General features: G+C 41.9%; 1 protein-coding gene across 1 annotated transcript in view; it reads right to left on the bottom strand.

Annotated features, from left to right (window-relative positions):
* Positions 1–23,550, bottom strand: part of LOC144769777 (putative DBH-like monooxygenase protein 2) — a 364,487-nt gene that overhangs the window by 283,014 nt on the left and 57,923 nt on the right. Inside the window, exons 4-5 of the mRNA XM_078653960.1 lie at positions 16,589–16,672; positions 9,740–9,904 (exon numbers count right to left, since the gene is read on the bottom strand). Coding sequence (XP_078510086.1) covers positions 9,740–9,904; positions 16,589–16,672 — 249 coding nt within the window. The remainder of the gene's footprint in view (positions 1–9,739; positions 9,905–16,588; positions 16,673–23,550) is intronic.

The following is a 23,550-nucleotide window of genomic DNA, read 5'->3' as shown; positions in this document are numbered from 1 at the left end:
TCTATAACTATGCGAAAATCGCTGCACAATCGCCTAATTCCAATGGCCCTGGCTAAACTTCAGCTGTCTGGAGTGCTGAATCTCACATTGAAGTTGAGATATGTTTAGCTGTCCTTGAAGCCGAACTTCGGTGAGATAGCAGCACTTGTGAAAAGTAATTAGTTGGGTTCTGATCCTTCCCCGGATTGTGCACAATCTCATAGCTTCACTCTTGTTATACATTATAGTGCAAAGATTATGTTTTGTTGGGTTGTGCGTTAAGTAGGTTAGGTATTTTAACAGTTATAAGGTATTTAAACTTAGTGATAACTGTCACCACTCTACTTTTGAGGAATTTCACAAAATGTTGCAAAACTAATGTGGTACATGGACATAAACTTATTTACAAATATTTTTGTAAAATATATACATTTCCCTACTTATTACCACTTAAATGAAGTGGTAATAGTTAGGGACCTACTACTTACCTACATTTAAAGGCCCTAACACTGAACACGGCCAAAATGTAGTAAAAATGATATAGTTGCCTTTTCTTTCTCTAAAAACAGCCATCTCCCAATGACATACTGACTTGTCATTGCCATAAACCTCAGCATACTGCAAATCACGGTATGCCATGGCCCAAAATATAACTAAGACCTAGCTGTATTATTGGTTTTTGGTTTCCTTGAGTCACTCATTATGTAGCATGGGCAATGCAATACATAAACCAGATTATGAAAGGAACACAAGGCCACCATGTATGGCCCTGTGTTGATTTGTAAATGTGGAGAATTGCAAGTCAGTGCAGTTCTTTGTTTTTCCTTATTCTGCACACCATAATCTACATTGTTGCTAAATTTCACATACATCCATATGCCACGCCACTGTAGCCACTCCATTATATGCTATTCCACTCTACACCACTCCACTGTACACCTCTCCATTGTACACCTCCCCACTGTACGAGACTCTACTCTATGCCACTCCACTGTATGCTATTACAGTGTGCGCAGTGCCTCTGTACACCCTTCCAGACTAACTCACTCCAGTGTACACAACTGGACGCTACTCCACTATATGCAATTTCACTTTACTCTATTCCAATGTATGTCACTCCACTGTACACTACTCCACTTTATGCCACTCCAGTGTATGACACTCCACTCTATGTCACTTCATTCTACGCTATTCCATTAAACCCCCCCATTCTACGCCACTCCACTGTACACTATTACACTCCACCCCATGCCACTCTACGCTACTCCAGTCTATCCCACTCCATTATACGCCACTCCACTGTATACTACTCCATTATGCACTATTACACTCTACACAACTCTACTGTACAATGCTCTGTCCTATGCCACTCCACTCTATACTATCATACCGAACACAACTCCACTCTATGCCAGTCCAGTCTTGCTATTACACTGTATGCAACTCCACTCCAGGCCTCCACAGACTATGCCAGTCTACCTGTATGCCAATCCGCTATACACAACTTGAGTATATGCTATTCCCCTATATGCCATTCCACTGTATGCCACTCCTCTCAATACTATTCTACTCTATGCCACTCCACTGTATGCTACTCCACTCTGTGCTACTCCAGTGTATGCCACTTCACTCCACCACGCTCCAATTCCATTAGATGCCACTCACCTGTACACCAATTCACTGTATGCTATTACTCTCTACCCCACATCAGTGTATGCATCTTCAGTCTATACCACTTCACTCTACACCACTGCACTGTATGCTACTCCACCATACGATATTACACTTTACTCCAATCCACTGTACAACACTCCACTCTACTCCACTCTACACTATTACACCATAGACAACTCTTCTGTATGCCACTACACTCTATGCTATTACAGTGTATGCAACTCCACTCTACGTCTCTTCAGTGTATGCCACTCCACTATACATCACCCCAGTATATGCTATTCCACTCTAAGCCATTAACTGTATGTCACCCTGCTGGTCTATGACATTCCACTGTTAGCCTCTCCACTGTATGCTTCTCCACACTACGCCACTCCAGTGTATGCCACTCCACTCCAGCCCACTCGATTCAACGCTTTTCCATTGGATACCACTCCCATGTCCACCACTTCACTGCATGTTATTACATGCAACCCATTTCAGTGTACTCCACTCCAGTCTACACCACTTCACTGTACACCTCTGCACTGTATGCTACTCCACTATACGCTTTTTACATTATGTCACCCCACTGTGCGCTACTACACTATAAGCTATTCAACTTTACACAACTCCACTGTAGGCCACTCTAGTCTGTGCTACTCAACTCTATGCCATTCCACTTTATGCCATTTCACTCTGCGCTACTTCACTGTACACCACTTCAATGTACTCTCCTCCACTCCATATAACTCTACTTAAAAAACTCTTCTGCACTCTATGCCACTCTACTAGACAACTCTACTTCACTCTTTCTCCGTACACTCCACTGTCTAAATTTGCTCTCAACACTGTGCTCCTTATCTCAAGTGTACAACAATCTACTCCACACTACGACAGTATACAAATCTGTATGACACAGCACTCTACTCTAGAATGTGAGACACCACTCCAATTTATAACAGTTTGCTCAGCCACTTCAATGTATGCCACCCCACTCTACGCTATTATACAGTACCCTAATTCGCTCGATGCCACGCCACTGTACACCACTCCACGTTATTCCACTCTATGCCACTCCACTTTTCTACACTCCACTGTCCAGTATTTCACTTTATACTAATCCATTGTACACTGCTCCACTTTTCGGTAATCCACTCTATGCCACTATAGTGTCCCTCTCTCCACTCTATTTAATTTAATTTAATTGTGGGTTTATATAGCGCTAGGAATCGACTCCCGGAGGAGTATCTCCACGCTTCGACCGCTGGGGAACCCGTCCTGGCTCACCCTGAGAGATGGTCCCTGATGGGTATCTCTAAGGTGCGACCAAGCATCCCCGGCGGTCTGGGGGGGCCGTTGTGAAGATGAGGCAAGCTGATGCCCAGAGTTGCAGAGTGTGGTTTCTGACTAGAGTAGGCACCGAGGCGAGAATTATCGAGTCCGCTGACCCTGATCCACGACCCTGCCGCGTCGGGAATCGAACCCTGGTCCCAGGCCGTTCTCTGCTTACGGGTCTGCCGCCTCTAACCTGTGAGCCACACTTCTCCACATCTATGCCACTCTATTGTTTGACACTCTCCTCAACTCTTTATAACTCCACTCTATAAAGGTCTACCACACTTCATGGCACTCTACGCCATTCTACTCCACTCTATTCCCGTACATGCCATCTTTCCAAATCTATGCTCCACTCTATGACAGTACACTCCAATGTATTACACTTTATTCCACTATACAACACTCTACCGTAAAATACCCCACTCCGATTTATAACAGTTTACAACCTACGCCAGTACACCCCACTTCATGCCACTCTACTCTATGACACACCAATGCACTCTATTGTGCTTAAATTCATAATATGCTACACCACTCCACTCAACACTTCTTCACTGTACGAGACTTTGCTTCACTCTACACAACCATACAACAATCTACTGTATGCAGCTCCTCTCTTTTACACTTTATTTTACTCTATGCAACTCCTCTTTACAACACTTAACTACACTGTATGCCACTCTCCAACACTTTACTCCTGTCTATACCCCTTCACTTCACTGTACAACAATATACTATACTGTATGCCACTGTAAACACTCTACTCTACTCTATGTTACTCTAGTCCACTATACAACACTTTATGTAAATTGAAATGTAATTTATTGTACAGTTAATTAAAACCTTTACTAACGTGCATCTCTTATTGTATTTTCACAGCAACAGTTTGAACAAAAAAAAATAAGTCATTGTTAAAACACATAAAAAATTAGATAAAATATAACCCCAATACCCCTTAGGGAGTAACTTTAAACCTTTGAGAGAAAAAGTATGAGAAATCTGTTTTTTATGATCATAAGCTTAGCGGCTTAACAGAAAGACCTATCCTCGTTAATCCGATGCTTGACAACAGGATAGATGTAGCAGCAAAAGACAAAGTGTTGGGCATGCAAGGGAAAGTGCAATGTGCAAGACAACAATTACCTCTGCAGGGATAATAGTGAGTTTCATGAGTGTTCAAGACGGCAGTCTTTGTGAACAGGCAGTCAGTTTCCCTGTGGGTATAAACTTAGAAGCAGAGCGAGAGTAGCTGACCTCATCATTCAAATAATTAGCAGCACATTAGGTGAAATAACAGAAAGCAAAGTGCTTGAGGATGCAAGGAAAGTGCAAAGTGCAAGAGCAGCAATTTTCAACCTCTGCAAGATACTGATAAATATCATAAGTTTTCGCCTAACTTACAGCAGAGAAAAGTGCAAAGTGCAACGCAGCAATTTGCATATAATCTTGCAGTAGAATAAAACATTCATTCATTTAAAATCGTTAGATACTTAGAAGAGACTGAATGCTCAACATAAAAATAGTTTCTATGGTGCGATGTACCCAGAGTGGGTCCATTTAAAGTGCGTGGTGTACCGGTATTTAACTGTGCTGAAGTTCTCATTAAGACAGCAGCAGCAATCAGCGTCTTATGAGGGTTGGGTCAGGATACCATGATCCACTCAGCTACATTACCGTCTACTAGTTGTTTGGCTTGTCTTTTAATGCTCAGTTCAGATGCGGATAGGAATTTCACAAAGCGGCAGCTTAGTTGGACATCCTCGCCGGCAAAGCTTGCTAACACTGCTTGTCTGCAAGACAGGGTGTGTTTCTTATTAAAGAGTTTTTCTAAGGAGGGTCCAAAGCTCCTGTGATAGAATCCTGCATATGGTTAGCAGGTGCACTATGTCCTCCTCTCCCTCCCCGCATAGTGAGCAGATTGCTGGCTTCGGAGGGCGTTCCACGGCGGCATATGATATGCAGATTGTAATATGCCTAGGTGCAGTTCCAAGAACTTATCCTTGATGGTTCTAGAGAAGCTAGTGTGGAGATAGGCTTGGGCTGACGCCTTGCTGTAGGACTGTATGGTGAACCAGCCATGAGTGCGCACTATCAGGGCAGGTTTGTCCTGTAAGAGTGATTCTTTTTTAACAGTATTATTTACAATTTCTTGGAGAGAGACCATATAAAAATTTTGGAGGTACAATTGCAGTTCCAGGTCCACAGTATGCAATTCTTTGTCTGACATAGTACTCCACTCTACTTCACAACTCTACTGTATGCCACTCCACTCTACGCCACTCAATGCCATTGTACTTTATAACAATATATGCCAATCCACTGTACCACACTCTACAACATTGTACTGTACACCATTCCACTCTACAAAAATCAATTAGACTTTCCGTAGCTGTACTCTACTGTAGCCTATATCACTTTCCAATACTGTAAGTCACCACACTATGCTCTACTATGCAACACAACACTCTGATTTATGACACTTTACAAGAATATATGGTACGCCACTTCACTCTACTGCACTCCACACCACTGTAGTCCACAACACACCACTCCACTCTATGACACTTTACTCCATTCTGCACTACTCCACTCCAGTGTAACTCCACTCTAGTATAGACCAATTCACTACATTTTTTCCCACTCTACGTCACTGTGCCATATTCAGCTCTACGCTGCTCTGCTCTACTCCATTGTATGCAATTCCACTCTACAACACTGTACTACACTCTATGATGCTCTACTCGCCTTTATGCCCATCCATTTTGTTCCACTGTACTACAGTGTACTACACTATATGACATGATGCCACAACACTCAAATTCTCACCACAATACACCACTCCACTAAATGACATGGCATGGCACTCCACTCTACGACACCCTCCCCCACTGTGCTCTATAACACTCTACTTGATGATACTCTACTTTATGATGTACTACTTCACCCTACTCCACTCTACTCCACTCTATGACAGTCTAAAACACCCTACTCCACTTTTTGACATGCCATTCCACTGTACAACTCGCTGCTCCAGTCTACAATACTTGACTCCACTATATGAGACACAATGCCACGACACTATAGAAGACTTTACTACAATGTATGATACGCTAATACACTATACACTACTCCACTCAATTCCAATCTACAATACTCCAGTTTATGACAATAGACTCTACAATACTCTCCTCCACTGTGTTGTATGGCACTCCACATAACAACTCTCCACTTGCGATGCTGGACTCTGCGATTTGCAACACATTATTAAGTGATAACACCAAAGGTCAAAGCTTTGTTATAGCTCTGAAAACATATTTTCCCTATACAGAGGGACCTCAGGCATGGTCAATTGGGACTAATCAATAATGATCCCGGTGCAGAGTGGACCCCAAGCAATGGTATGGCAGTCCCAGCAGCGAGACAATCTTAAACACCTGGATGTGCAATTCTTGCTGAGCTCTCAGTTCTGCTGGGACATCAATATACTCACCATGCCCCATACACTGCGCAACAACTTTTGTAACTCACAAACCCTCCCTCTCCCTGTTCGATAAAGCTATGTTATTTAAAATGATTGCTCTACCACGGGTCCTTTATGCACTCCAGAACTATACAATATGCCAGCCAGCTTCTTTAACAGGGTATTTCAACTGGTAAGAAATTTCAAACAATCAAGGGTAGCCTTTGCTATGAGCTTGCAAGCGGTCTACAATAGTGGAGAAGATATATCCACCATGCAGCTTTATTTTTTGACAGCCCAGCCTGTCTCGAATAACAACTGTCATTTTGGTACGACCAATGAACCAGCACACAGGTAGGAACTGGGTCTGTTTGAATGGCCCTTGCACGTTACATAATCAGAGCTGGAGTTCTAAACTCGCTACCTTCTGTCATGCAGGAGCGGCATATGGACCTTAGGTGGATGTGCTGAGGAGGCCGGTTGACACGGGAAACCCTTCTTTGGCAGGGCTCTAGTTTTCACAATTGGAGCCCCTGGATGGATTTAAAGACTGGGACTGTATTGGGATCTCGGAATTGGGTGAGGTCTGGGATAGGAACCATAGAAAATCTGAAGGGCCCGGCGAGATCATATTTACAAAATCACTTCCTAGACACTCGCTCCCCCTATCCACCCATTATTACATATAACAGGAATGATGTCGCATTGGAGGCTTTGGCTATAGTGGAATGGGCATTGCGCCCGTCAACACCGAATGTTTATACCTACACTCTGGTACAGATCTGCTGGGTCTTGTTGGGAATCTCCAAAACATTTCCTGTGAGTGGACATGAGAATACAATGCTGATCTTTCAAGACCTTGATAGATGTACAACTGTTACTCATCTTACTGTGTTCCTATTATCAGATGTATGTCCTGTATACACTGCATCCTGCAGATGGGCAAATTGACTTGGTCACAGTATGGGGCAAATACATTGACTGAAACACTGAGAGGCAACCTGGTACCAGTTGTGTAGGCCAGGAAGGCCTCTAGCATTCCAAGAAAAGTGGTGCACCACCTATCGAATTCTGGTGATGAAAGGAACCCACATTCAGTGATGGTGCTGTGCCTCCTACACAACTTAATACTGCCTGGGGGAGTTATCTTTATGAGCTATGCCCTTACTTGCCTTGCTTTATGGTTGCGATGCAATGCTTAATTTTAGCTGATGAATATTTAAACAGGAGGGAAAGTGAATAGTGAGCATCGTGAGCATTGATGGTTGAGGAAATCAGGTACAAGCAAGGGCTATGTATCCCAACATAACCTGGATCTGTGTAATGGTAAGGAATACCAGGTTCTTCTCTTGATAATCATTGCCAACTCAAGCCAATCCTGTAGCTGTGATCTCAGTAACATCCCAAGACTCACTAGTCTCACTAGTTTTCATTGGAATAGATTCCTGTCCTAACACTTTTGTACCAATTGAATCTGTATCTGTTCCTCTGCACTCAAGGTCAAGCTTTTGTTTCATTCAGGTTAGAAGTAAACAATTAAATGTTTGAGTTATTCCCTATTCTTTGATTATGTTATTCTAATTTTTAGAAAAGTCTCTACTGCAAATATATATGTGGCCCATCTTGCTCTACTTACAGTTGTCTGTTTTGTAAACATTGTTGATAATCTTCTTTCCTATATTCCCCATTTGCTGTCTTTCTAATTTAATGTCTCCACTTCATGAACCTACCTTCCTTCTCCTATTCATGTTTTTTTACATTTCCCTCTTTTTACCTTCTATCTTTCCTTCCATTTCTTTATGACTTGTTTCTTTAGTGATATCATTTTGTTTTTTTGCACAGGTGTTTTCAACATTAATGTACATAAGTCATAATTTTGAGCTACAGTTGTCCTGGTAAAAGGGGAATGCACATTGGCTTTAAGAACACCTAAAAGAGAATACTGAGTCATTTCTGCTAGTGTATAGCTTCCCTCCTGATTCATAGTTCATATGGTGCTGTTTGTGTGAATGTTTAATATCAATCATTGCATTTTTATGGTTTCCTTTTGTCTTTTCACACTGTGACACAGACCAAACATTTGCATTCGGGTTGTCCTCTCCTTTATTTTCCTTTTCCTGTGTACCTCTTTTACTCTTCTGCACCCGTAGTTTGACCCCTTTGAATCAGTTTGTGTCTGTTAATCCTGTAAAATAGCTCTCTTGGGGGTGGGGGGGCTATGTTGCTTAGTGGATGGAACAAAACAGGAGGTCAGAGATGAGAAAGGGGGCATGTTACAGTTGAGCAACGGAGGCTACAAGACAGTAGGTGAACTTTGAGTTACAAGAGAAATTGTTCTGATGCGTAAAATAAAAGTGATCATTGAGCAACATGAAAAGCTACCCTGTAGCACCAACAATGCATAGAGAGTCTGAGATATAGATGCCATAGAATTGTCAGCCTTCATGATAGGATGTATGACGTTACAACGCATACTTTTACAACGACTACCATTACAACGAATTTTTTACAACGCAAAAACTTTTACAACGCATACCATTACAACGCAAGATTTTACAACGCAAGTACCTTTACAACGCATACCATTACAACGTAAATATTGGTAAGTATATAATATTTTTTTAATATAAATTATTTTAAATTATTAAAATATAATTACATTTTATGTAATTTTGTTTAATTAATTTAATTTAAATATACTTTTAATTTATTTTTACAAATTAACCCTGTACCCCAAAAACCCAAAACTCACCCTGAACCCTAAAAATATTTTTTTTAATTTAAATTAATTTAAATTATTTAAATATAAATAATTTTTATTTAATTACATTTAATTAATTTAATTTAAATATAATTTTATTTTATTTTTACAAATTAACCCTGTACCCCAAAAACTGAAAACTGACCCTGAACCCTAAAAATACCCCTTTACCCAAAAACTGAAAACTGACCCTGAACCCTAAAAATACCCCTTTACCCAAAAACTGAAAACTGACCCTGAACCCTAAAAATACCCCTTTACCCCAAAACTGAAAACTGACCCTGAACCCTAAAAATACCCCTTTACCCAAAAACCCAAACATATAATATTTTAAAAATAATTATATACTTACCAATACTTACGTTGTAATGGTATGCGTTGTAAAAGTTTTTGCGTTGTAAAAGTTTCGTTGTAATGGTAGTTCGTTGTAAAAGTTGCTTTGTAAATGTTGTTTCCCTTCATGATAGAATACCTCCAGTACTCAATGGTGCATGTAACTATGACCACAAACTCTGGACAGCCCAGTTGTTCATTCATTGACTTACCTTGCCACCAACAGCCCATCCAGCAATCACCTCCGAACAAGCATAAAAGTCTGGATTGGACATACAAATGCCAGGTGCAATGTTGACGTTGGTGGAGGTTGGACAGCCGTAGACCAGGATGTGATGAACCAGATTTTTGTTGCTGTCTTGTATGATTGAATCAAACTGTGAGGGGATCACAGAACAGAAAAAGAGTTATAGAAAGTACATTTTGTTTCATGTGCTAAAATAGGAGGGAAATGTTGCAGGAGCAGAAATATTGCACTCAATAAAATGAAAAGCAGAGCAAAAATTCAGGTTAAATTTCTATTATTTAACATGGGAATACATTTAGGGGCACATGCATCATTGTAGGAATTTGCATTTCCTAAATCGCGAAAATTAAGGAATCGCAACTTAGGAATTGCAAAATCCTATGCATCAACAAATCCTAAAAATGTTTAGGATTTCTTAATTTTCGGAATTTGCGATTCCTTAATTGCGAATCGCAATTAAGGAATGACATTACATTGATTCCTATGGGCCTAGAGGCCCATAGGAATCAATGCCGTTTTGCATTTCTTTTTTTTGGAATTCGCAATTTGTTGATGCATTGCAAGGGTGCAAAGGGGGGTCCAAAGGACCCCCCTGCACCCCTGAAATGTATTTTAAAGTGCATGTTTCACACACACATGTCCTAAGGACATGTGTGTCTGTAACATGACACTTTCCAAAATGCATTTTTGTGCTTTTTTAAAGATTTTCGCAAATTAACACGAGGGTCAACCTCGTGTTAATTTGCACTTCCTATTTCAAAATTCACATTTTTTTAAAAATTGATGCATTGCATTTAAGGAATCGCACAAATGCGATTCCTTAAATGCATTCGCATTTTTAGGAAATGCAAAAAAAAGCGAATTTTGAAAAATTGTTTCATGCATCCCAAAACCTTATTTAGGAAGCGCAAACGGCCGAATTTACCGATTCGCACCATTTGCACTTCCTAAATAGGTTGATGCATGTGCCCCCAAATTTCAACCCCTCTGTTTTTAAATTCTCTTGAATTTAACCCAGGGAGACTGTTATCCAATCTGCTTACATCTAGACTCATTCCCGCCCCTTTAAAATAAGAGTCTAGATATTTGCACATTAGGAGGTATCCTATTTTTCACAGTGAATGCAAGAGGGAAAAGTGGACTAGTGCAAGAAGGCATATTTCCAAAATGTGTACAAATCAACACATTTGACTCAAGTGTACATGCTTGAGAGGTAAAAATGCACAATGACAAGTGAGGCTGATTTGCTTATGGCCATATCTGAACTGGGGTGGTGTGGAGTGCAAAAAAACGATGGATTTAGGCACAGATCTCTGTACTGGGGTGAATGTATGACAGTGTTCTGAATTCTGTCCATCAGCTGTTGTTTTTGCATTTGTCACCCCCAGTGGGATGGGTATGCTCAGACGTGAGTCCCATGCTCTCCACACCACTGGAGTCAAGCTATCCTGGCTGAAGACGACTGATAGCCAGAAACTGGTCCTAGGATGCTTGATTCCGGTCCAGGAAAGACATGGCTTGGCAGTTCGGGCTGGACTGTTCCCATGAGGCACAGGGTCAAGGCTGATTTGCATATGGCCATGTCTGAACTGGGGTGGTGTGGAGTGCAAAAAAACGGATTTAGGTCCAGATCTCTGTACTGGGGTGAATGTATGACATTGTTCTGCATTCTGTCCATCGCCTGTTGTTTTTGCAATGACAAGTGAGACACATAATATGAGTAAAAAAAGTGTATGTAAACTTCGTCAGTGAGAGGATAAGCAATTTGGTATGTATTTAGTTCTATCAGGTAATAACATTCAAGATACAACATATTTGAATATACATAGAAAAAATACATTAAGTTGTACTTGAGATTGATCAGATTTTAACTAAGACTTCATTTACATGGGGTCTACAACCTCAGGAACTTTGTCAGTATTTCAAGATATTCACATGGGATAAATTCACATACATTTAACCTAAATGACAATCATCTACATAATCTCTGGTTGCCCTTTAAATCGGTATGGTCGGACATTCACAAATTTGTATGCACCCATGTTGCTTTGGTCATTAACCCAAGTGTGGTTCAGCCTTCATCTTAACCTACTTTCACTGAGTACTTCAAACCCGAGCCAGGGATAATTTCTTCCTTGCTCAATGGACCACCATGACTTCTGTTTGAGGCAAATCTATTAGTGAGATGATTTCTGGCTGACCAAAGCTTGGTCTGGTAGTTACCAGGAATTGACCTATCTGCCTATGGCTTACTTTTGAATCACAATTCACATTGGTGCAGAGCTACATTGTTTAGATACATATTTGTAGCAATATCTATTTTCTGTAGGGAGTGGAGACACTTTAGCTTAACACATCCTCATTTCGGCTCAGTTTTTTGTAACTTTGGTCTTATACTTTCTAAGTGCCCCTTTATTGGGCATGCTTTTGTATTCGTATTTCTGATCCATTGACTACCTTTTGAACATCATTTATTATTTCAAATATTATTTTACCATACTGGGGGATTTTAATTTTCATTTAGAGTGTGACAAGAATGCAGATACTTCCACTTTACTAAACAATCTGGATGGTTTTGGACTAACACAGATAGTCTCAGAACCCACACACAAGGCTTGTCATATGCTGGATGGGATCTTTCCTCACAATCCTTCAATTATGGTGAAAAAGTATTGCCTTTAACCTGAACTGATCACATGGCAATTCTCTTCAACCTACTCAGTCTGAATAATCAACTCAGTACAAAACCTGCACCCACCAAAGTAAGATCTTGGCGTAATATCAGAAAAACGCTTTAGTAGAAATACTTGATAATAGTACACCCGTCCTAGTGGCAGACACCAACAAGGCGGCTGACAATTACGAAAATTGGATTAGGTCAGCCATGAACCAGTTGGCCCCACAAAGAACAATTAAACAGCGGAGAAACAGACTTTCTGCCTTCTGGTATAACTCTGAGCTTAAACTTCAAAAATCTAAGTGTAGACGCTCAGAGTGTGCATGGAGGACAGAATATAGCGAGCATGGTGAAGCTACCTACAAACTTGCACTTACTGAATACAAGGAAGCTATAAAAAGTTCAAAAAAGATTTATTACACAAGTAAAATCGAGGCAGCAAAAAACACCTAAAGAGAACTTTTTAAGACTGTCACTGCCTTGTCCAATGTGCAACAGGAGAATCAATTTGCTTCTGATCAACCTCTCTCCAATAAAATGACCAACTTCTGCCAGTCTAAGGTTCAAACGATATATGATGAACTGGCTGGGAGGATCCCTGCCCCCACCACCTCTTACAATTGATGGAGGATCTTTACTCCTCTATTAGGGATGGCCAGTTGAGAAGTTTTTCACTTTTAACTTAGAACAAAGTCAATGATTTGCTGTTAGCCACAAAATCAGAGTCCCAACAGATCCCTGTCTTCCTGACATAATACATCTGGGTTTGGATAAGATTAGTACTCTACAAACCCCACTTCTGAACAATGTCATTAAGGTAGGAATCTTCCCTGCTTCCTGGAAGGAAGCCTGTATTAGACCCATCCTAAAGAAACCCTCCCATGACCCATCTGAGTTGACAAGCTACCGTCCGATTTCCTGTCTACCCCTGGTGGCCAAAATCCTTGAGAAAGCTATTAACCAAGTTTTAACTGGTTACCTTGAAGCCAACGAGCGTCTTGATTCCACGCAACATGGCTTCCAACCACATCACTCCACAGGGTTAGCTTTAATAATGGCCACTGAAAAAATCTGCATGCTGATCGATGGTGGAGGTAGAGCCATCCTGTCCTACTTGACTTATCAGCCGTGTTTGATACTGTGAATCATATGGTACACATGCAGCGGCTAAAGGCAATAGGAATCAAAGAGGCCGCTCTAATTCTTCTCACCACGTTCCTGACTTCCAGGGTACAGAGTGTGTGCTGGGACAACTTCAAATCTGAGACGTTTTCTCTTGCCTGTGGAGTCCCCGAATGCTCAGTACTGTCGTCAACATTATTTAACATCTATGTCACGTCCCTGGCCAAACTAATTAGGGCTCACTGTTTTTGTTGGTATCATATGCCAACGACACTCAGATTGGTATTTCCATTTCCTCAAGTATAGATACTTTGGTGGGGAGATTCCACAGTTGTCTTGAGCACAATATGGAATGAAAGCATAAGAATTACCTCAAATTAAATACAGATAAAATGGAGGTCATAGAGTTTGGAAATGGTCCTCCAATCTGGAAACAATCTTGGTGGCCAGCTGTGGCAGGGTCTGCCTGGAACTGGTGTCTAAAGTGAGAAACCTGGGATTTCTGTTTGATGTCCAGTTAAATATCTTAGGGCAGAACAAGCTTGTGACATCACCCCCCTTTTTTTTCTACTAAAAATGTGGCTTAAAATCCTGTCCTTCATTCCATCAGACCTTACAAAAACAGTTGTAATTGCTTTAATTCTCTCTCAAATTTACTATTGCAACACATTTTATTTAGGCATTGACAAACGTCAATTGCTAAAACTGCAATCGCTACAAAATACCACCATATTTCTAGCAGCATCTGGAAGCTTCACTGACTTCTGGTCAGGCAGCGCATTGCGTTTAAGGTGCTACGCCTGGTGCATAAAGCCTACAAAAACTCTTTCAGTGGTACACCCCCGTCTAAATCTGAGATCATCCAGTAAAGTCTTTGTTTGGTTTCCTAAAATCGATTAGGCAAGATGCGGAGGTTGATGCCTCACCTATCAAGCTTTCAACCTCTGGAATGAGCTACCAACCCATAATAGGCTTCAATCAACCAGACCCTTGTTTAGGAAAATGGTTCAAACTTGGTTATTCCCTACTTAGGAATGATCCAATTCTTCCAGGTCTCTTTACAAACCCTAGCGACAAGACACCTCAGCATTTTTGCACTCTATAAATTCTTTAGTTACTTACTTATTCTAGATCACACCTTTAAAAAATGTTAGGGCACCACATATTCCCCATGTCACAAAAAAGTAAAAGTCCAGCCTGGCAACAATAAATATGCACAAGTCATATCCACACATAAATATGATCAGTGAAAATTATTTGCATGTTTGAAGGTTATTCTGAACACTCAACTTTTATACAATTTGTTGTTTCCAAGAGCCCATTCCCAGTATCTGTAGTCCTATATAGCATGCAGGGGGTCCGTAGGTCGCACGCTACTCCACCATTCCAGCGTGTATACCCCAAGTGCATCATGGTTAATGCAGTTTTCTTGAAAGCGGGTACGCTTTTCAAAAGAATCGAAGTGTAATTGCAAGGTTGCAGGCCAACTCTGGACACCGGTGTTTCAGGATTATTGTCCTTCATCAGCAGAGTGTAGGGCGGTTTTCAGGGGTTGCTGTGCAGGCTGCCAAAGTGTTCTCAGGTATGGTACCTCTCCAGGCGCGTAGGGCGTTACCTCAGCTCGTCAGCTGAAAGGCTCAAGGGAGCCGTGTTAAATAAGGGGTCCGTAGGTCGCACGCTACTCCACCATTCCAGCGTGTATACCCCAAGAGCATCATGGTTAATGCAGTTTTCTTGAAAGCGGGTGCGCTTTTCAAAAGAATCGAAGTGTAATTGCAAGGTTGCAGGCCAACTCTGGACACCGGTGTTTCAGGATTATTGTCCTTCATCACCAGAGTGTAGGGTATTCCAGTTTAGGCATTGACCCCCTTTTCCAGTATAGCTTTTCCCTGACCTCAGTTTCTGTATACCTTCCAGGGGTTTACTTGTCTTCTTGAGTGTTATATTATTATCCTGAAATCAATACTTCGAAATGGTGCCCATTAAACTACAAAGCTTGTGCCTTGGCACTGAGAACCATCCAGGGTTTCTTCTCCATAGAAGATGTTGAGTGGCTCTTTGAAGTATGTGATATTATTCAGCTCCTTTCTTATATGTCTTATATTTTCACTTCTCAGAGAGATCACTTTCACAGAACAGATAAACAATTATTGTTGACAGTTTCTCTACTGTTTACCTGCTTTCACCTTCCTGTCATTTGCACTTGTGTTATTGTAATAGTTTCCACTGCAGACCTTCTAGTTCCCTGTTCACTACCTATTTGCTCCCAGATTTCAGATACTGTCTTGTTTATATTTAGCCGCTTCTCTGGAAAACCTTTGCCCCTGCACAGAACCACCACCTCCCTGTCACCTTAGCTTGTTCTGAACACTGCTAGTGTCCCTGCTAGATGGTCCTGAACTTCACTAAAGGCCACAAGTGAGTAGCTTTTCCTTGATCACAAACGGCCTGATTTGCAGAATTGGGCCATGTGCGACCAATATAAAGCCTTTTTCTATCTACAAAGGCCAAATTTCCATTTCGGCAACCTTTTACCAAATCACACAATGGGTTTCTGTGTCGCTATTGGGAAGGGGCGTGTTAAGGGTGTCCTTTCCTAATGCCGAATCACAGTGCTATATAAAAATGTTGTGTGACCCAAATGTGGTCACAAAACATGTGCATTTTACCGCCTGCTTCACGTAGGTGGTAATCCAGTTGCAAACGGGAAGGGACTCCCAGGGGACCGCTTGCCCTCTGTAAATGGTGGAGGAAATGTTTTTTAAGAGCAGGCAGTGATCCCATGGACCGCTGCCTACTCTTAAAAAATGAAACTAAAAGGATGTATTTTAGTTTTTAAAATCCATCCTGCTTTCCTTTAAGGAAAATGGGCTGCACATTTTTTAATTTGTTATCTAAAAGCAAACACAGACATGGTGATCTGCAGTCCCCAGCACGACTCCATCCCTGCGTTTTTAGTGATTCCCGATGGGTCTCATAGACAATGCACTATATTGAGGAAGTAGAACAATTTACCTTATAGATATGATTTTTCGCAGCTAGTTGTGGCAGTGGAAGGTATGCACAGCCGTAGGTAGTTGCATCAGATGGTAAAGGAAACTAAAAAGTGGAGAGAAAAAAGAAGGATGTTAAATTTTCACCAACCCTGGCTGGCCATAATGAAGCTCATTCAAAGTGACTGTTATTACAGAGCCAAGAGTAAATATTGTCAAGACAAGTTAACGCCCTAAATCAAATACAATGAAGTGCCAAGGGTCCGATGTACTAAAGGTTAAGTCTTAAAGCAGGCAATGTACACCTATTGCTTTGCCATCCAACCTAAAGTTTGTGCTGCACCACATGCTGCAACACATTTACAGATCTATCACTGCACAATATGACCATTCAAAATGATTTGATGAATCTACCTTATGAATATCATTGAGTCTGGTTTCCATTTGAAAATCCTAGCGAAAGCATGCAAGTACAGAGATGGAGCCCCTCAAGGGACAGCAGACCTTCAACCCTGCATTCGTAATCTCTAATTACTATTTATTTGAGGAACAGGTTCTACAGTCAGAATAAAATGAGCATGCTGCAAGTGGACATCATAGGGACCCCTTTCTCCCTGTCATCACTCTCATTTGCCCGCAGCTGGTATTCACATAGTGGAAGTTGACTGCCCTGGGCAGCTTTCACTTTGTGAATGTCTGTAAGGTTTGAGGTGTATTACATGGTGTTGTTGTGCGACCTCACCGTGAAGTACACTAGCCTACCCATCTTGATTCCAGGCAGGCTCATTTGAGAAAACCGTAGCTTAATCCTGGGCAGCTGTGGCTTCGAGCAGTCAGGTCTTGTCAAACGTAAAGGTGCAAAGCATTTAGAAGTACCAACACAGTGGAACAAGAAAGAAACACAATAAGAAACTCCAACACTAATTCACAAAAATGGCTCACATAGCTACAAAATCCACTGGAGGGATCCGGCAATATACATATTCAAGCAGTTCATAAATCACAGCTTTTGACTTAAAACTAGGCAAGTATTGGCCACTGTCACAGGTAGCTGTAAATTTAAAACCTTTTGGAAACTTTTAAAGAAGTTGTGTTTGGGTACACTGGCTTACTTTAAATGACCATCCTTAGCAGTTAGCAAGTCAAGGGTAGCAGGATTTCTTATGTAGACAGTTACCTCAAGGCCAAAGCAATCTCAAGTTCAGTACCAGTCCTTAATCAACAACCACCATGGACGTCAAAGGAGCGGTCCTGATACAAGGGATACAGGATGCTGAAAATGCTAAAGAATACAGAAGATGCTGCGCTAATGAAGGGGGTTGTCCTGGGGCTAATCCTCGGTCTGCAGTCACGGAGGGGTGACTTTGGCCACATGTGTCGATGTTCCTCGAATTTGGGGTGAAGTCCAGTCAAAAACTAGTTGACACTTGTCTACTGGTTTCTGGCCACATTGCAACCAGTGGTACCCTTTAAATGAGACTAATGTCCTTCTTGGGTGACCAAGCTGCACCCCAACAACGCTCCCTGGTCCAGCAGAATCCAGGGAAACTTTGAGTGTCAGACTTGGTCTCCCAGTGTAATACTTTATAGGTTAGGCCTATATAGTAAGGGGACCTTCCACCTACATTTGTCCTACCTTTTTTTTTTTTATAACGGGTTTGGCACTGATCTTTTGCCTAGATATGAGATGAACAAATGTTGTGTGGTTTTCTCTGAAAACTTCCCTCATTTGTTATGCAGGAGGATTACTTCCCACTCTTTACCCCTATAAACCCCACAACCCGCACTAAAAATGAATTATACAATTTCCATAATTAACCTCTAATCAATTGATTATTATAAATTAACTGATTAATAATTAATTAAACATAAATTACTTCCTATCCTTTATCCCTATTAACCCCACAACCCGCACCTCAAATTAATTACACAATTATCATATGAATAATTAATTACAAATAAATTGTTCCCACAATTGACACTATAAAATCTCAATTAAATAATTATTAATAAATACAAAATAATCATTAATTTATTGTAATTAAATTACTTCCCACCCTTTTCGCCTATAAACACACAACCTGCTACGGAACTAACAAATGCAAAATTAAATTAAAATACAATTGATAACTACTAAAAACACATATATTAAAAAACATAAACAATACTTATACAAAACATATATCACATACATTTAAAACATATACTAAAATACATAACACTAATTAACAAATCTATATTTTAAAACAAATATGGAGCCGATTACGGTGGCGGAAGGTCCGCCACCGCCAGCCATGTGGCGGTGATCCCTCTGCCATCGAACGACGATTCATCGTGCACCAGATTAGGATTTCGGGCAGTTCCAGACCGCGACCGTAGCGTTACCGACGCATGCATGGCAGGCGGTCCAGATCCCCACTGCGATGGAGGGCGAACTCTAGTCCGTCCGCCATCATATCCAGCCCCTATATTTTTGCAAATGAAATTAATGACTTCTATATTTTTGAAAACAATATTTCTTACCTTAATGTCAATATTCTTTACCATGATATTCTTGCTGTCGATATTTCTGTGTCACAATATTTCCAACTCAATATTTGTGTAAATCGACATTTCCAACTCGATATTCTGTCTGAATACCCTCTCCAGCACCACGTGAAAGGTGCTAGTAATCCCCCTGCTTAAACCGGGTAAATCACCTTTAGACTGTGCGGCCTACAGGCCTTTATCTATAATTAATTTGGATTTTAAATTATTGAGTAAGCTCCTAGCAACAAGACTCCTCCCATTTATGACTACTCTGGTCCAAACAGACCAGGCAGGTTTTATCCCGAGCAGAAATACGGACTTCAACATCAGACGATTATTATCCATAATGGAGGCGAGCGGCTGAAGAGGAGAGGGGGTGGTCTTCGCCATTGATGTAGAGAAGGCCTTGAATGGGAGGATTCATACACAGTTTTGGAGCGAATGCGCATGGGACTGTGACTCCTATGGTGGAGACAGTTACAATACCCAGAGCCCCTGGCAAGGGTGCGCACCGGGTGTACAATTTCATAACAGTACCGAGTGCAGAGGGGTACGCGTCAGGGATGGCTCCTCTCCCTCTTGCTGTTTGCTTTGGCCATGAAGCCTCTGGCATGACTTGCTTGATCAGGCAGTCGATGCCGAGACCGGCAGATAGGGGGACATGCCAATCACATCGCACTATTTGCGGATGACCTACTCATGTTTTGAACGATCTAGAAGGGGAACTGCGAGGGGCCCAGGAAATGTTGACCAACTTGTGGGCAATTTCAGGGCTCAAAGTGAACTGGCAGAAGTCCAGACTTTTCTCACTTGTGGAGGGCAGTGACCCATCGGAGGGATTGGGACACCTTGTGATATGTCTGGGTGTCAAAATCTACCACTCCCATTTGAATCACCTAGAGGGGAACATAGGAGGGATTGTGTGATCCAGAAAGGACAGTAAGACCTTCTGGGGGACACTCTCACTATCAGTTGCTTGTAAGGTGGCATTTATAAAGATGGTAGCCCTTCCGAGTTTATTGTACTTTTTCACCACATTACCTTTATGGGTACCAAGAGCATGGTTCACCGAATTGGATTGATACATGGCATCGTTCATCTGGGGGAAGAGTCATTGGAGGGTGGCTTTGGCAACACTGAAAGAACCAACGGAAGAGGGTGTTCTTGCAGTCCCTGATTTTGAATCGTACTACCTAGCAGGGCAACTGTAATAGTTTAGGCAGTGGATATCGGGAAGGCGGATACAAGGTAGAGAAATGGGGCCCTTTGTCCCCAAACAAGATGTGCTCTTATGGACCCTACTAAGGGTCGGGGGAGCGCCAAAGGAGTGTACAAAAGCAAGTAATACGATGCTGCTGGGGAAGATGCATCCAGAAGACACACACATGAGTGCCCTACTTGCCAGACCTCCCAATGACGATGCTAAAAGCCCTGCCACACAGTGGCCAATGGAAGTGCTGGGAAGACTGGGTACAGGCAGGATCCCTTAAATTGGGAGACCTGTTTGGAGAGTAGAAACTCCTGCTGTTTGAAGCATTGTAGACAGACTAGGGCATCCCCCAAGGCCAGTGCCTGCTCTAAACAGCTGTAACTACAGCTAATTAGGAGACAATGGGGGATGGGTCCTGTGAAACCTAAACACCATCCCATGAGTAGCTATGTAGCAACGGGGGGAAGAATCAAGGAGGTCACATGCCTGAAAATGGTGATCGGCAAGGACTCTGTCCTAACCCCTGACAGTACCGAGGGAACTATGGGCAAACAGCTTGGGCATTCCTATGGAAAATAAGGACTTGGAAAATACACTGGACAGAATGCCTAAGATTTCGAGGAATTCCTGATTCAAGCTGATTAACTTTCATGTTCGTCCCTGGGTATACCTAAGCCCAGAACGCATCAACCGATACTTTGACAGGGAGGACGTGGGATGTCCATGATGTGGAAAAATCTGGGTAGATATGCTGCACATGTTCTCGAGCTGCCCTACCCTATACCCTATACCCATACTGGCAGGAGGTCATGGCTGAAGTGGCAAAAATAACTGAGCAAGTGGTTCCTTGTGCGCTGGTGCACTGTCTCCTTAGCCTAGTCCTTCAATCATCTAAACCGAGGGTCACCAATGGATTTCAGGACCTTGATTTCATATTGGCCAAGCGAGAAATCACAAGATGCTGGAAGGCACCTAGGGGGCCCAAATAGCTGGTTGGAAAAAGTAACTGGAAACCTTGGCTTGCTGCGAGAGCAGGGTATTACTCAGCAGGCAGAGCTGAAAGCCCTGATATTGGCACTGCTAAATACGGATTAAGAATTCCCCAAACTCATAGTGTGGGATTCGTGTTACTGTGTCCAGTCATACAATCAATATCTTCACTATTAGGGTCAAAATGGCTTCAGAGATTCTAAAGTTTGCACAATCAAACACAAGTTACTCTGGGAACAGTTGGCGAAGCTGAAAGAAGGCTTGCCACAGGATTACGTAATTCACACATTGAATCATCAGCGTGTTGGCATTCATGTTGAAGGGAATTCTTCGGCTGATGAAACCACCAAGGTGACAGTGCTTACTGTCGCCATTGATGCAATCACTCATTCCAGCAGAAGGATAGAAGGGGCAATCATGATAGCTGTCAAAGCTATGCATAAGAGCTCTGCCTTGCCAAAAGGTTTTCCACTCAAGTACTCCTACAAGTTAGATGCACAAAACATCCCGTATGATCAAATTCCAGGACTGGGGTTTAGAGTAATATCAAACATGGATCGCATATTAGGTTTAATTATGGCTGCGCACAAGTGTCGGGCTTCTGCACATGCAGGGCTCACTGCAACAATTTCATTATGAAGCAGCCTTATTGGTGGCCAGGTCTTAATAAACAGACCAAGAATTTTGTTCTCAAGTGCGACATCAGTCAGCAGATGAAGGTTTCCACCGTAGCACGCCCACCTCAAACACCACTACAAATATCTGACAGAACTCTTGCATGTGTCTATTTGGACCACTGCAGCCCCTTACAATCTGACGGGGCTTACAAGTACATCTTGGTGGTAGTGGATTCATGCTCTAGATACCTGTGGGTTTGGCCTCAGCGCTCGGTTGACACCCAACCTGTTATAAAGGATTTGCGAGTCTTCATAAGGAGATACGAGATTGGCACATTTTATTGCTAGCATGGTCCCTTGTTTAGTTTTTGGGCTTACAAGGAGGCCATGGGAATTTTGGGTGTGGCCTTGCGGTACTCCTCCCCTTATCATCTCAAGGGAAATTCGATTGTGGAGAGGAAGAACAGGGATCTAAAGAAATCGTTAATGTCTTGGGTATTAGGCCTGGGTGTCAGTTGGGTCAATCACCTACATGGGGTCCAGAGGGCACTAAACAACATGCCAAGAAAATCCCTGGGAGGCCATACCCCATACGAGGTCCAGTTTGGGATAAGAATGTGGATACCTGACGCCGATAGTGGCAGCACAGTGACGAATATAAAAACATTTGATATCAATGATCAATTGGCTGTTTTATAGGAACTCAATGAATTCCGGGCATTACAAAGCAACGCTCACTTAAAACACATCACCACTGGAGAAGGGAAAGCTGTTCCGAAAAGACTTGCTGGATCCCTGAGGTTGGGGATCTGGTCAGAGCAAGGATTGCGGACAAGAAAGAATTTGGAACATCCTACAGGTCACCTTTACCTGTCCTGGCTGTCGAAGGAACAAGAACTGAACTTCTTCTGCCTCTTGCCGGCATTAAAAAAAAAGAGATGAATCTCAATAGATCCGATCTAACCACACAATGTGGCTGATTCTTAACAGTAGGCCACGTGGACTCCTGGGTAGCCACTGATCTCCTCTCGCTACCATACAGGAAGCTCGGATGGAAAGACTAAAAACATTTGATGGCTCAACTCTGCGAAGTGAAGGAGTTATCAACAGTGGAATGCAGCTTGTCCCTTTTGAAAGTGAATAAAATGAAATTACAAATGAAACACAGAATTCAATTTGGCTAAACACCCACATCTATGTGAATATGTCTTGAAATAAGTCATCTACCAGTTCTACAAAACCTGCGGGGCTACCAAGGATAGATCAAATTGCTTCTGGCTATTTCATCAAATATAATGACTTTTCATCGGATCCAAACGAACCCGAGACACCGCAACCACCTGTTCCCTACAAGCAACACATTTGTGGGTTCTACCTTTGGCTGAAAATGACTTACCTTGTTTATCCCTGGCTTGCAAATGGTGTACTTTTCCTAATAATTTGGATTGGTATGGTAGCAGTCTTTTTCTTGCTCCTGAAAGCACATTACCTCCCTGAATGCTCTGCAGTAAAACATGTGTACTTGGTCTTGAAAACACACACATTATCACACCATGAACAAAGAGACTTGTCCTTAGTGAACATTAGAGCAGTACTAGTTCCTGAAGAAATAGTATGGGATAGGGTTTCCTTTGATGT

Source organism: Lissotriton helveticus, chromosome 7, assembly GCF_964261635.1.
Source record: "Lissotriton helveticus chromosome 7, aLisHel1.1, whole genome shotgun sequence".
Taxonomy (NCBI): domain Eukaryota; kingdom Metazoa; phylum Chordata; class Amphibia; order Caudata; family Salamandridae; genus Lissotriton; species Lissotriton helveticus.
This window is presented reverse-complemented; position numbering and strand designations above follow the sequence as displayed.